The 16,069-nt window shown below is 46.9% G+C and overlaps 1 protein-coding gene across 2 annotated transcripts in view; it reads left to right on the forward strand.

Annotated features, from left to right (window-relative positions):
* The window catches only part of dennd5b (DENN/MADD domain containing 5B), a 59,176-nt gene that overhangs the window by 28,157 nt on the left and 14,950 nt on the right, over positions 1 to 16,069 (forward strand). For both annotated transcript variants that reach the window (XM_061029526.1, XM_061029527.1), the window contains 4 exons: positions 1,587 to 2,277; positions 8,619 to 8,806; positions 12,211 to 12,798; positions 14,433 to 14,664. In XM_061029526.1, the coding sequence (XP_060885509.1) occupies positions 1,587 to 2,277; positions 8,619 to 8,806; positions 12,211 to 12,798; positions 14,433 to 14,664 (1,699 nt within the window). The remainder of the gene's footprint in view (positions 1 to 1,586; positions 2,278 to 8,618; positions 8,807 to 12,210; positions 12,799 to 14,432; positions 14,665 to 16,069) is intronic.

Here is a 16,069-nt window from a genome sequence, read left to right on the forward strand (position 1 = left end):
ACCATACCTTGCTCAACCTCATTTGAGGTTCAAAGCGTTCCCCTTTGTTCCAGCATATCTACCAAAAGACGATGCTTCTTACTGTTTCCTGCACTGTAAGGCGTACGCTTTACCCTGCTTTCATTTGCCCTCGTTTCCCAACACACAAAACGTGCAACGGCTGAATAAGGTCACCCTTTCTTCTTCTTCTCCTGCACCGTGGAGGTGAAACCTACATTTGTCGCTGTATTACACCTGGACCGTCACGTTGTTGTCTATCTTTAGAGCAACGCTGTGACTCTGAACACCGCTCAGCTCGTTCTGCAGCCGTCGCGTTTATGCTTACTCAACATGATGCTTTGCCAAATTTCCTCTCTACCTTGTGTCAGAGCTGCAGCCTTTTTCTCACAGCTGTGTTTGATTTGATTACCTTCCTCGGCTCAGCTGAAACATGTGAAATGTATTTGTTCACTAGGAGACAAAACTGAATAAATAATGTGACACAAAGGCGAGATGTGGAGGAGAGATGAGCCGTCAGACGTGATCAGTGAGACACACGACTAATGCGTAATCCAATCAGGTCACCAGGGCTGTGTGTGTGTGTGTGTGTGTGTGTGTGTGTGTGTTTTATTTGTTCTTTGTAAAGACAAAATGAACATAAATGGGAAACACATGCAAGAATGTTTGTGAAACCAGACACATTAATGTAAATGTATGTTTTTGTTCATGTCTGCAGACTCCTGAGCTCATACATATGCAGCTGATGTACGTGTGTGTGTGTTTGCAGAGCCGTGTGCACCGACACACTCGAGTGTGTTTATGTGTGTTGGCACAGCTCCTCGCTCTGCAGCCACAGAAACATAATGAGGCTAATCAGTCAGATTTATTGCAGACTGCTCCTGCTGCAGACTGACTCTTCATATCAACGATTTACAAGGCTGTGGATCAAAGATCGGCTGTAAAAACATCCAAAAACAACCCAACACGTATTCCTTTTGGTTTGCTTTTCCTCTAAGACATGAACAACTGATGAGATATGTATTCACATGTGGGTTTCTTTGTTATGACTCTAAGGGGCAGATTAAAAACAATGGATTGCGGCCACTGATGGCACCGTGACTTGTGCATCACCTGCCTCTCCGGTCTGCCCCTTCTGATTATGCTGATGATATTCGAGCGAAGACATCGGCATTAAGTTCTGCAGCTCAGTGCCGTTCGCTCTTGTTTTGCATGGAGAGAGGCTGCATCTCCTCTTTGTGCAGCCGCCCTCTCATCCTGCCGGACCTCCTTTCTATGCTAGGACGGAGCAGCTCGTTTAACAGTTTATCATAACTCCAGCTTCACCGTCTGTAACGCAGCCTCCCTCCCTTCAGCAAGAGCAGCACACTTTAAAGGCTCATTGAATCTTTTGCAAGGTGTTTACAATAAGTTGGTTATTTTTGTTGCTTTTGCACAGCACGGCAAAAGCTGCAAAATCCTTTTGTGAAACTACCCTGAAGTTATTGAACATTAAAGCACTAAAAAGATTTTTGGAGAATGTGCAAAAGTTTTCTTTGCAGCTGTTTGACTCCTGTTCTCTCTCTCTCTCTCTCTCTCTCCTCGCTCAGCTGTGTATGCCTAAAGGCCTGTCGTTCAGGACGCAGGCCGAGCCGCGGGAGACCCAGTTTCACTCCTTCATCATCACCAAGGAGGACGGCTCTCGGACCTACGGCTTCGTCCACACCTTCTACGAGGAGGTGACGAGCCCGCAGATCTGCTCCGCCATGCAGACGCTCTACCAGATGCACAACGCAGAAAACACCTCCTCCAACCCTCCCTCCTCTTCCTCCTCCTCCTCCTCCTCCTCCTCCAGCATGGACTCTCTGGCCAGCAGTCTAGACGAGGCCGACTCCCCCGCCTCGTCCTCCTCGTCGCGCAGGCCGGGTGGTTATGACTCATCACGGGACACTCTCTACGTGTCTAAAGCTCTGTGTCTGATCACGCCCATGCCCTTCATGCACGCCTCCCGCCGTTTCCTGTCCCAGATGCACCGAGCCGTCACCGACAGCTCCGCCCCCCCGCTGCCTCTGGAGAGCTACGTCCACAACATCCTGTACGAGGTGCCGCTGCCCGCTCCGGGACGCTCGCTCAAGTTCCACGGCGTGTACGAGCCCATCGTGTGTCAGAGACCCGGGCCGGGGGAGCTGCCCCTCGCCGACTTCCCCCTCGCCGAGACCTTCAGCCTCCTGGGGGTGGAGAACCTGGTCCAGGTGTTCACCTGCACCCTGCTGGAGATGCAGATCCTGCTCTACTCACAGGGTAAGAATGCCAGCTGAAATACCGTCAGAATCAGAGCTAGACTTCAGACGCACACACACACACACGGACACACTGAACGTCTGAGGAGCGTTTCTGACTCATCAAAAGTTCATTTACACACATTAAACTTCCTCAAGCGTCACATTAACTTCATGTTTCTTTCAGAGACAAAGACAAATTGTCTCAAATGATCCTCCAAAGCTTCAGCTGCTCATGAGTCTGGCGGAGAAGCGCAGCGATCAGATTTTCCTCTTCTAGGTTTCCCTTCATCCATTATTCAAAGCTGCAGTGATGCTCTGTTGTGCAGCAGGAGTGTGCGTGCGTGCGTGCGTGTGCGTGTTGCACAAACAGAGAAGCTACTCAAAAGTTATTTTTTTCACTGAGCTCGACGTTTGCGCCACATTTCTTCGTCCCACTCTTTCTCAGTTTCATTCTGTAACACACATTTCCTGCACATTTCAAAGGTTAGCACGTACACACAATCCCCAAGCCCGACGCTAACGTCTGTATCTACAGTATCCTGCGGCGTGCACACGGGAGGGCCTGTCCCTGTGGAGACGATAAATCAGGTCAAATCTCTGATCTTTGAACAGCGTATGAAAAAGTATCCGTCTAAATCAGAATATGAAGCTGTGAAAGTCTTTAAACTTTGTACCTAGGGCTTCTATGTTTGACTCTCTGCTATTGAAACATGTACTGATATTTTTCGATCTTCACAAGAATCTAAATCTGGTGACCCGACAACTCTAACCTTCACTTTGCAGATCGTAGTGGAATTAGACAACAGTGTTGCAAAATTCAAACTGTGTTCTCTTTCTACAACGCACCACAGATCCTCTTTTCCCTCAGGAGAGATTTCACTGCTCTGTCCTCTCAGTCAGAGCCGGAGGATTACAGTAGACGCTGCGATCCTATTGGCTGAGCGTTTCTCTGTACAGTACCGCAGCAGCGTGGCTGAGAGATTTCACGCTGTCAGTGGACAGAGGCGGAGATTAAAATGGGGCTTTAGGACAGTTTGTGTTTCATATTATTTTACGCTGGAACAGCTACAAATATCTGAACTCAAACTACAGAGGTCAGCGTCCAAATAGAATTAATCCGAAATAGATTTATTTAAATTCAGGGAATAAATCCACTGGCACAGAGCCGTTCTAGTTATAGAGGACAAGCTCCCTCTCTGACTCGATGGCACCAAACGCACAGAGGTTGAAACGCTCCCCAGTTTTTCTCTTTGCCCTGCTCCAATTTGACTTCCATGTAACCTCCCTCATGCCTCAAAAGAAGAGGCGGTGGTTGTTGTTTTTTTTTTGGTAGAAAATACCGACACCCTTTATGAGGAACAGCGTTTGGATGCATCACATATGCATCACTTGTGAACAGCAGGAGGAAATATGGTCGAGCAAAGTTTGTGCAGATGCAGAACGACGCCAGGAAACTGAACGCAAGCAGAACTGTAGGTTGACCTCGGATTGGCAGAAGAAAGTGGATGGATGGATTGTATGTCGGTTAAGTTAAGACACAATTGAGTGGAATCTCCGCGGCACGCCTCCTCCTCTCTCCCGTCACTCTTTGATGAAAATTAGGTCTCAGTATTTATTCATCACTGTCACCGTCCTGAAGGAAAACGATTAAAACCCCACCTCACTCCCTGTTTTATTCAAGTGTTCAACATTTGTCATGGTTGGCATTCGGCCGGCGCTCTGACTGTGTGACACGTCTCTGCAAACGAGCCCTAATGTCTCTGTGATGAGGGTAAATTATCCTGCGCAGGGCGCCGTTTGGCTTCGGGCGGTTGATGGAGAACGACCCCCTGGATGTTAATGAGTCGCTGACCTGACATATGTTTCCCACGCTGCCCGGGATCAATCAACGAGTTATTACACCCGGACAGATAGAGCCATTATCGGCCTGAAGAGAGTGACGGGCACGTTGTCTCGTCCAATCATGACGCAGAGTGTTACAGTTTTCACACTGACGCCACATGTCCTGTCCTGTTTTTCAGCTTCCCTCATGCTCGTCTCTGCCGCGTTTCGCTCTCACATATCAGATCAGTTTCTCTCCGAATGCTCGCTCACCTTTCGCAGACTCTCGTCGTATTTCAGAGGGAGTTTCCTTCTACGATGCAGAAAGTGTCGTCAAAGATGAATCAGCTTCTTCAGAAAAGCAGCACTCACTTTGTAAGAAAAATTCTGATTCAGTTCAAGAGTGTTCAGAGGAGAAGATAAGATCGCTCAGCGTGACAGTCCCCCCCCTCGAGCTAGCTCTGATGTGCTGAACTGTGAGAAAAGGAAAAACTCATGAGGTGTGAAAGAAGAAGCACTTTTACATCGTCGTGTTACAGAGAAGTGATAACGAGGGCAGCCGAGGTGATGAGGAGAGTGAACAGGTGAAGATTAATGTAACATGAAAGAGTCAACAGTCAGGCGTCCATGCACGCTGTGTTTCCCACAGAGAGGTCTAAGTGTGTGTGTGTGTGTGTTGAACCTGTGTAAACTTGAGGTAAAGCAAATATAGATTTAGACGAGAGAACAGAAACACAGATGGCGATGTCCTTGCAGGCCGACCTACTTTCTTTGTCAAACTGTCGTTCTGTTGAAACGCAGAAACGGAGTCGTTGCCGGAGAAAGGAGAGTTGAAGTGAAAACTGAGCTGATGCAGCGCGTTCCTCCGTTAGTTATAATCAATCGCGTCTTTCTCTCGATCCACTTGACTCCACTCACTGTGCCACATCACGTACCACGTCAGCAAGGACCAGATCAGACAATAGAAAAAAATCAGTCGCAGTAGCCGATTTCAACCTGTAGAGGGACGCTATGCATGTTTCTAACACAATATGTCGAAATTCAATACTTTGTTCTCGCATGTCGAGATTAGGACCCCAATCGATCAACAACACGACCTAATAACCAGATACAGAGGTTTACAGCTGACATAAAAAGTGGTCGGGGGGTTTAGTTACTCTTTAAGATCCTGATGTCTGATGAGTGAAACATTTCTCTTCATTTAATAATACAGCAAGAATTAAAGCAGGAATGACTTGAAACAGTTAGCCAATCAGAAGGCTGGAAATGTTTTAAAGTCTTGCGTCGACAGGTAAAACAAAAAGTTCTTGCAGGATGATTATACGAGAGTTTGGTTTGTTGCTGAACTCGAAAACAGATGAAAAAGTTGAAGTGATTGATGACTGACAACATTGTAGTAAGGTACAACTCATGAGGGACAGTGGAGGACAGTTAATAATCAAAATTAAAGGAGCAGTATGTAACTCTGACACCTAGTGTTTAAAATGGGTACTGCAGTACAAATTCTAAACATTATAGAGATCTGTCTCCCCCCGCCCCCTCCTCTCTAGAGTCAATGCTCACACAGGTTGCCATGTGGTGGACACTGAAGCTTCAGTGTTTATCCAGCTCTGCATCGGTCTGTAAACCTTTCTGTGTTCTAACCTCTCTCCATTTTTCAAAAGCATCTCCAACATTGATCCTAGTTTGAGCACGTTTCTGCTCGTGGAGCTTATTAGAAACATGCAGAGGCTTTTTAGGTCGAGAACAATCACTTCTATCTGAACCAGTTCTCTTGCCCGCTTCCATCGCTGCAACACCTGTTGGTTTGACCTGATAACTGCTCTCATATCTGGCAAACCGAGGGGCGTCCAAAACGGCCGTGTGGGGGTGCCTTAAAACCGTCTACCTTCTCTGGTCCAAACAAATCCAGAGCATTCAGGAGCAGAATCTAAAGTTAGAAGGAGGACATACTGGCTGCTGCATTGTTGTCAGAGAAGCCAGCACTTCAACATAGCATGTTTCCTTAATGTCTGATCATATAGTGAGGTCACTTTATCATTTCACTCTCTACTCATCTCACTGATTGGACCTTTAAAGTCCTCTTTCAGGGTGTTCAGTGAGTGTTTGCTGATTGTTAGAGATGGCCTTGCACGATCAAACCTGCAATCACAACAAGTGAGTAAAACATGTTGCTACAGATAAACGTGTCTGAAGGGGAAAGTTGCATCGTGTGAATCCTGTGGGGAAGTTTCAGGTGTGGTGAAACACAAAGAGAGGCCTGTGACAACAAGCCTGATCGCCTGTAATCATCCCTGCTGACTCTCATGACCTACAGAGAAAATGTGAATCACTCTCTTATCCCGAGTCGTTTTTTTAATCTCTACTTACATATGATGTTTTATGGATTCATTAACCTTAAACGCGATCTCTGTGTTTTCTACAACATAAGAGCACAAGTCAGTTTGACCTTCACCGTGCAGAGACTTTAAATCAAAGCTTCCCTTTTCTCTTCCTGTGTTCAGCTCTTTATCTTTTTCTCTCAGACACATGAATTAAAAACTCCTCCGGCCTCTGGAGGGGAGATAAAACACTCTTTCATGAGTGCTCTTATTTTTTAAACAGACAGGATTCTTTCTGTCCCCGCTGGAGAATGAAGGGCAGACAAATCCCTCTGTTCAAGTCTGCACCCAGCTTTATCTTTTGTCTTATGAGCTTCATACCTGTGTGGAGAACTGTTTTAACCTGCAGACAGTCTAAAGGTCTTTGATATGAGCCGAGTTTCTGCTCTGGGAACATGGATTTTTTTTTTTTTTTTAAAGGTTTAGTTCTTTATTTAAAGACAGGACAGCAGAGAGAGAGGGGGGGGGGGGGGGGGGCATGCAGGAAAGGAGCCACAGGTCAGATTCAAACCCGGGCCGCCCAAGTGGAGGACTTCAGCCTCCGTACATGGGGCATGCACACTAACCACTAGGCTCCTGGTGCCCTAGAAACGTCCAGGTTTTCAACTTAAAATGTGAATGTGTTTTGCAGAAGTTAAGCTCACATTTAAGCCCTCTGCACGAATGAAATCAAATCCTGAAACTTTCACACGATACCGGTCAGGCTCCATGTGTTAACTCTTTACCCCCCCCCCCCCCCCTGTCCGGTCCAAAAGCAAAACTTCCAGAAGAAGTCAAGGTTTGCTGATGTGTCAGTGCAGCAGGAAGTATTCAGAAGAAGTCGCTGCGAGCGATCATTCCACTGGTGCGCGACCGGTGCTATCTCCATGCTCGAAAATGAAGCGAGTAAATGCTCGTTTCTGCTCGCCTGTACGTTCTTATTCACTCTGTGACGGCCCTCCCCTCAGCAGGGTCTGCAGCTGTGCTAGCAAAGCACTTTGACCTTCTGTCTGCATTTTTGTTTCCCTGCAGGACCCTGGTGGGCGGTGTTCCATCACACCTGGGCAGACCTGGCCAGTCTCTCAGGTGTAGGTTACTTAAGATCCGGCAATCAACCCGTTCACTCTCTCATTCGCTCTCAGCCTCTCAGCGTTACCAGGCAGCTCCTCGTTTCTCCACGCTTGTTTTGTTGTCTACTCATGTTAGTTTAGTTTAACACCATACCACATGTAGCACACACTCAGCCGGGTCACGATGCGTCCTCTTTACGCCTCTGTCTTGCCTGCCGGCTGAGGCGCTCCACCTTGAGGGGAACCCTGACATTTTCTGGACAATTTCAGGGGTGCATTTGAGAAAACGTCTCGATCCGCTAAGGTCACGGGTGCTGTGTTTTAAAAGCGTGTGCACACTCACGCGCTCCTCTTCATGAGGTGGACAAGCGGAGCAGCTGCGTCTCGTCCAGCTGAATCTAAATCTTGACCGTGTTTGGTTCGAGATGCTGCGGAGCTTAAAGCGTTTTCAGCCTCAGTGCAGACGCGCTTTATGTTCCTTTTAAAGAGAGGAGGTCTCTCACTGATCTATAGGGAGTAACAAGAAATGAAAAGAGGGGGAGGGGTGCCTGGTGGAAGAGGGCAGCTGATTGGATAAATTGGTTTAACTCTATCGTCTCTTATTGTTTTTCAGAGATCCAGATTAAACCGCGTCCGAGCTCCACACTAAACCCTGCAGCGAGTGCCGGCTTTAATCTGTTTAGAGAGCAGGAGAGGGAATTTACTCGGACACACGTAATCAAAAAACTCCACCTCAGATTGTTTTGTTTTTTTTGTCTTTATTGCACGTCGATACTCTCACATGTTATTGCATAAACCTCTTATTGTTTTTTCTCCTCCCTCGGTCTGCGCCGCACGGACTTTAAAGTGCAAAGAAATCTTCCTTACATAACTCAAATATTCACTAAAATCACGTCACTGACAGTTTGAATGAATCATTACTCCGTAGTCTCTTTGATTCAAGGAGCTTTATTTCCCTTTTATTCAATTAGATTTCATACTGTCTCAAAGTGCTCTGTTATCACTTTTTAACTCCACGTTCAGGTCGTCATAGTAACCTTTAATGAGCGCCTCGGGCTCTGCACAGCGCTGCGTGTTTCATCTCTTGTTTTCCTCTCTCCTCCTCGCAGACTACCAGCGCTTGATGACGGTGGCCGAGGGCATCACCACGCTGCTGTTTCCCTTCCAGTGGCAGCACGTCTACGTCCCCATCCTGCCCGCGTCCCTGCTGCACTTCCTGGACGCTCCCGTCCCCTACCTGATGGGTCTGCAGTCCAAAGAGGGGACGGACCGCTCCAAACTGGAGCTGCCTCAGGAGGTACGCAGAAAGTCTTTATTTATACTCATATCTGATTGGTAGGTCAGAATGTCCACTTAAACTTTCCACCTTTAAATAGAAGCTTCAAAGTTGATTTAATAGCACAATAACTTTAAGCAGGGAGAATGGCGTCTCTCTCTTGTCCACAGCGCGGCCTGATCGCCTGCTTACTGCAGTATGTAACTTTGGTTGCGGGCCGATGTCATCTAATGAGACGTGACAGGAGACAGGAAGAATCTCCCGCTCTGAGGGACATGTGAGAAAGAGCGACTCAGGAAGATTTCCTGAGTAAGATTTCCTGAGTCCTGAAATTTTCTGTAAATTCTTAAGCGTGCTTGTGTGAAAGGTCCTTTCGGGCGTTTTCACACCTCACCTGTTTGGTCCGGTTAAAATGAGCTCGAGTCCATTTGCCAAGTTAGAACGGGTTCGTCTATCAAACCCTGGTGCGGATCAAACAACCGTACAGAGACCGCTTGAGAAAGTGGCTCTCCGTTTGCTTTTTTTCTGACTCTTCTGCAGTTTGTTTGTAGTGAGATCATAAATCGACCTCGATCCGACCTACCTGCAGGAAGTAACCACGGTGGACCCTCTCTGTTCATCATCACTGAACATGTGTTACAGACCACAGGCAGCTTCAGGGGGAGGGAGCTTTAGGAACCGTTTGGGGGGGGGAGGGGATGAGCAGGTCCTGGTTCAGGAGGATTAACGTGCTCCTTCTCCTGGACTGTCTTGATAAGCGTCTTCAGAGACTCCAGAACATCAACATATTATTTTCAAACTGTGTCGTTTGCCTTCAGTGATTAAAAACAAACAATATAAAACATGATGAGCAGAGCGGACATCACTCTGTGTCGTCGTCGTCTGAAGGTTTAGAAACTGTAAAGTGTCATTGGAGCGGCCACAGCCAATCAGGAGGCAGCTAGTCTTTGTTTACTTCAGGGAGTTCGACCACAAGAAAATCTGAGAGCATTTCCCTCGCACATCATCACACATTCTGGTCCGCTTGTAAAAGTCCCGTGTGATTATGCAGCAAACAAACTGGTCGATGATTCAGACCAGAGCAAACGATCTAGAGGTGTAAGACACTGTGAGGGCTCATAAAACATAAAGGAAGAACCTCACAGGTATAGGAAAACCAGTTCTTTATGTGACAGCATGCACAAGCTGCAGACGCAGACGACCAGGATCCCCTTCAGCAGACAGAGAGTTGCACACAATAAGACGGGGAATCCCCCTTTGTTTGTGTACAAATGCACCTGAAGGCAGCGTGAGTCTGAAGTGTATTTGCGTCTCTTTCTTCTTCTATGATTTCAGTCGTGACATTGAGGAGCTGAATGAGTCTGTGAGGTGTTTAAGGCAGTGTTTAGCTCAGCGTTGTGTTCCTCTCTCTCTCGCTCTCCGTGTGCTCTCTGTGTATTCATGTGTTAAAGCGAGATAAGGCCCTAACAAAGCCGAAAAATCCCGGCTCGCCAGCTTCCGGCTCTGCTCACATCCCAGACTCCCAGCGCTCGTTAATCCGGAAAATTCAGTGAGGATGCTAATGATCGCAGCCAGCGCAGGATGCTGCTGCTGCTGCTGTCTCCCCTCCTCTCCTCCCCCCCCCCCACACGGAGTCCCTCCGCCCGCCTCCCCAGAATCTCCCCCTCGTGCTTGTGAATGATCCTTTGAAGTGGAGGTGACCCAGAAATGTGCTGATGATGAAAGAGCGGCCTGAAGCTCCGCAGAGAGACGGGGATGTGGATGTAATTGGGGAACGAGTGCCAGACAAGATTTGCCTTTTTGAACCCTGCGCTTCGATCCAGCTTCTCTTCTTCTGTTTACCGCGTGTCAAAAGATAACAAGAATGATGTTTTCACTGCGGACACGATGACTTTATCGCCCTCTTCTCTCTGTTTGTGCTTAAACAAGTCTCAAGATCCAAACCAGGGCAGCTTCTCTGGGCACAGACATGTTTGAGTGTGCATCAGTTCTGTCTGAATCACTGAACTGCTCACAATCCTTCAGAGGCTGAGAAGCTGCACTTATATCGGGCACAGTCATTTTCTGCGCGAGTCGGACGCCGTGATCATGGTTATTAGACTTCAGCTCTCTACAATGTTTAGAATTTGGACTGCAGTGCACATTTTAAACACCAGGTGTCAGTTACATATTGCTCCTTTCAACCTTGCAATCGGTGTAGATCAGTGTTCAGTAGTTTTCTGAATCGGGTTTGCTCGGGTAAAATGAAATCAACAGTTTCACATCTGTCCCATAAACGGTGAAAACGTCCCGACTACGTGTTTGTTTGTTGTTTGGTGGCTGTTTTGTTGAAAGAAAAGGCTCGGTGCTTCAATAAGAATGATCCGATTTAGTGGGTATGTTGCACTTCCAGCGATTGGCCGAGCAACGGCTGATTTTTGAAGTCTAATGATCTCTGTTTATACAGAACCAGCTTCAGTCTCCTGTAAATGTAGCTGCACACTGACCTTCAGGTTTCCCTCTGCAGCTCGTCTCTCCCTTCCTGAGTTTAAAGCTGAATCCATCTCTGGTGTTTTCTGTCTCGTGGATGAAGAGGAGTCACATCTGTGCGTCGATAAGTGATTTAAATCTCTCAAAGGTTTTAACTTTAATCCGCTATGAGAGGGTGACGCTAACTCCATTGTGTCAGATTAAGGTTGTGTGTTTTTATCAGTCACACTCTGACCTACATTCTCACTGCGAGTCATACCTGTCCACGAGCTAAGTTAATGTAAGCTTAAGTGAGGAACACAACGGCTAACCTTAGCGTTAGCAAACATGTTAGGTAATGTGCCTCGTCCTCTGGAACGCGATTTCTGTTAACAGCAGTAACGGCGAGTGGCACAACTGCGCTGGACCAGTGTAGATCGGACTTCCAGGAAGGTTTGGAAAAGCAGCGGCAACACCTGTCGAGCGATGTGATCGGCGCAAGTGTTGCTGGGAAAATGGAGACGCACAGTGACGTATACAGTGACGTAATGTCCTGCCCCCTTGCCAGCTCCAGTCCGGGGAAAAGCAGACCGGTTCTCTTGACGCTTCTGTCATTGAACCAATGCAATGTGGGGGGGGCCTCAAAACCGCCTACAGTCTCTGGTCCAAACAAATCCAGAGAATTCAGGACGAGAATCTAAAGTTAGAAGGAGGACATACTGACTGCTGCATTGTAGTCAGAGAAGCCAGCACTTCAACATGTTTCCTTGGACATTTAAAATAATGGAGAATGAATACAAAGGTGTGTAACTTATTGAGTGAAGTCAAATCATCAAACTCGTCTTTCTAATGTTTCTGTTTTCAAAAGCCTCTCCTAGGATACTGCGATTTGTGTTGTCTGAAACGTGCATCACAGTGATTTTATTTACGAGGTTTGTTGTCTGTTTTTCATTGTTTTTATCTTTGTCTCTTCGTAGGCCAATCTGTGTTTTGTGGACATTGACAACCACTACATCGAGCTCCCGGAGGACTTCCCTCACTTCCCCAACGAGTCCGAGTTCGTCCAGGAGCTCAGCGAGGTTCTGCTCAGCTTCGGTATTTCCGCAATCTCTGGGGCCCCGCCACGGACCCGCACACCGGGCAGCGCCCCCGGCAGCGCCCCCTCCACCCCCGGCCGGGAAAGAAGGACTGCCGTTCTCCGTCAGCTCGAGGACGACGGGCGAAACGGGAACCTGGCGGGCGAGGAGCTGGCTGTGCTGGAGCTGCTGCAGGGGAACGCCACGCTGGAGAGGCTGCAGGCGCTGACCAAGCGCACAGGGGTGACGGTGGCTCGTGTGGACGCCTTGAGGGCGCGGATCAAAGGTCAGAGCATCGAGGGGCAGGGGGGCCGAACTGCCGCTGAAGAGGAGGAGCTGAGGAACGCCAAGCTGAACGTGCAGCTGAGGGAGGTGTTCGCCAGCCGCTTCATCACCATGTTCGCCGACTATGAAGCCTTCGTCATCCAGAGCGCGCCTGACCTCGAGTCCTGGCTCACCAACAGGGAGCAGATGCACAACTTCGATAAGGTCTGTATTTATGTTTTTTTTTTTATCTTCTCCCTCCTGGTTTGTTTTCCTGCTGAAGCTGCAGAGACAAAAAGCAGAGAATCGGTTATCTGGTTTATTCTGCGAGGTCTGAATTGGATCGAGCACGTGTGTCGAATTGGAAAACAAATGTATTCTGACATGTTGGGTACCTGAACCCACCGCGGTGCAGAGGTTGTAAATGGAATTGTTTGCATACTCCATCCATCCAGTGATTTCCCTCGTGAATTGCAGAAATGTCGTCTGCACAGTCTGTACTGAAAACAGGCTGCATAGGTTTAAGTTTGTATCATATACATGCATCAGTTATGTAAAGGCCGACCTTTATTTGGGACAGGAAGATATTCTAAGGTTGACCTTTTGCTGACATATATCTCATGTCAGCCTTTGTTGATGTCTGATATATGGCATATGGTATGATGACAGAAGCCCGTCCCTACATGCTGCTTAAAATACTTCAATATCCTGAACTCAGTTAATCTTTGCTCCCCGGCCTCAGCACTGTTATTCACCAATACTGTGAATTAATACAAAGAACTCATGGTGTGTTTGGTAGAGGTGGGAGAAAAAAACGATTTCTGTAAAAATCGAGATTCTTATCTTGTGAGCTTTTAAATCGATTCATAACTTCCAAAAATGTATTTCTTTTTTGGCTAATCGGTCACCTCCCTCTTGTATGCCAAATGGAGCAGCAGGAAATTCAGCCAGTCTCACAGATAACTGGAGTCGATCCTGAAGTATGGACTAATTCAAAAATAGAGTTTGAATCCAGAATCGTTTTGAATCGAATATAGATCCTGAATCGAATCGTGACCCATAGAATCAGAATCTAAATCGAATCGTGAGACACCCAAAGATTCCCAGCCCTTGTGTTTGGTGCCATTAACACATTTTATTCTTATTCTGTATTCCCTTTGTCATGCTGTTATGGAATATTCTGTGCATCAGTAGTGAACATAGCCACTTCATTTTGTTGTGAAATTCCTTTTTTAAGCCTTTAGTTTGGCCCAAGCAGCAAAAAAGAAGCCGATGCTGAAGAGCATGGGTGACATCATTCAGGCTTCGTCCATTCATATTTACAGTCGATGGTAAGACCCTGCAGGTGTCACATCAGGGTGAAGAGGTGTGAAGCTGGAGAGGACCAAGGGGTTAGCAAACTAGTTCAACTGTTGGGCCAGAGTTAGCAATATAGCTAATTAACCATTCTCTCCAAGATGGTTCCATTCAAAGGCTCAAATCAGTGATCACATGACTGGTTTGCCTTGAGCCATGATTTAAGTTTAGTTTTTTAAAAACACTGAAGCTCGTGCAGACTCTGATACAGGTAGGGATGGAGTTGCACCTTTCAGTGTTTCTGCTGCTCTCACTGAAAGAGCTGATTGTCTGAAACAAGATGTACGAACTTAAAGACATGAACAGCTGACTCATCAGTGTCTTTTAGTCGATTATTACTTCATTAACCTTTAATGTTTTTCCAAATGTCAAAAATATGAAACTTAGAGCAGCCCAACCCCCTTCCATTTGTCCAGGTAATTGTTGCTCTGGGGAAAAGTTTAAGACGTTACTCACATTTATTGGACAGTAAAAAATATCTCCATCCTTGTTTTTTGCTTCAGGCCTCCTTCCTGTCCGACCAGCCGGAGCCGTACCTGCCCTTCCTCTCCCACTTCATCGAGACGCAGATGTTCGCCACCTTCATCGACAACAAGATCATGTCGCAGTGGGAGGAGAAGGAGCCGCTGCTGCGAGTCTTCGACACCCGCATCGACAAAGCTCGTCTCTACAACGTCCGCGCTCCGAGTCTCCGATCGTCCAGCTACCAGAGGTGCTCCGTCCTGAAGGAGGCCGGTAAGCCGAGAAGGGAGGGACGTGAGGGCTAAGATGTGTTCGAGACGACACAGAAAACATGATTTATATTCAATTACAACAGATTCAGGGCTTAAGACACTTATGAAAATGTATTTAAAAGTCCAACTGAGACTCAGCCAAGAATAACAGTTTTATTTTACAGACCCCGGCAAAACGACCAAAAACACATATATTTAAGATGAAATACAAGTCAAATTTAAACATTTTTGACAATGCAAATATCTAAAAATCATGACCTATCATGTGTGCAGAGCAGTAATCTGTCATCAGCGTAGAAATGCAATAGAATGATTTTTGAAGGTTATTTCTGTAACTAGTAAACAATAACGGGCCCAGAAGTGAACCTTGGGGACCTTTTTATGGATTTAGTACCTCTGATTTAGCTACTTTTATCTGAACATCCTGGTTTCTTCATGTGATATATCTGAAAACCAGCAGCTTCTTGAATAGTAGTGGGTTTTGATATGCGGCAAAGCAGCGTGCATCACTGTCTGTCCTTCAAAAGCATCTCCATTAGCAGAGGGCAGAAACACTCCTCCTCCTCCTCCTGACCTCTCTTGTCTTTCATTTCTCCTCTCGAAGCAGCTCGGGCTCTCCCCAGCGACCAGAGAAACCCTCTCCTCTCATTTCTCCACCCAGGAAACACTCCATCACTCTGTATCTCACATAATAAGCACAAACACATTTGCTCTGCTGGAGTGTTTGGCCGGGTTTTTTTTTCCTTCTTCTACTGATTTTTCTTAATTAGTACTGCTTGACTTTCCCTTGGTTAAGCCTTTAATTGGTGCTGAATGTGCAGAGTGAGGCTGGAGGTCAGACTCAGGACTGACTCAGACTGCTGGAGGCTGACGGGGGATCTGGCATGTGTTGGTTTGTGGTGTAAGGATATTTGTCAAACAGGAAACGAGCAGAGGAAATGTATAAAAAATAAGGAAAAATAAGAAAGTGTGTCCTGGTTTCTCTCTAACACAACAAGATCTGAGAAGAGTGATACCGGTGGGATGGATTCACCATATTCATTCTGCTATTTCAGCCCTGCTCAGAACAGGCTGTTTCTGTGTCTGTACCTTTAAATGTAAATGAGCTGTGTCTAACCACGCCCCCTCTCTGGAAGGACTTGGGAGGCTCGGGCTTTCTCGCTGAGAAGGCAGACTCAGAGGGCAGAACAAACACCTAACTGTGGGAGTGTCACCCACCTGGGGGAGGGGTTACTGCCCTTTGTGATGTCATGAAGGGAAAATCTCCAAACGGACTGTTTGAGCACACATTTTCTGAAAAGTGGAGCAGGCAAAAGACGGAGAGGATGGACTTTTCTTATAATATGGGGGATTTGCAGACAGACTAGGGACACATATTAGTGTTGGAGGAACATGGTGAAGTGGAT

This window comes from Labrus mixtus, chromosome 22 (assembly GCF_963584025.1).
Source record: "Labrus mixtus chromosome 22, fLabMix1.1, whole genome shotgun sequence".
In the NCBI taxonomy this organism is placed as follows: Eukaryota; Metazoa; Chordata; class Actinopteri; order Labriformes; family Labridae; genus Labrus; species Labrus mixtus.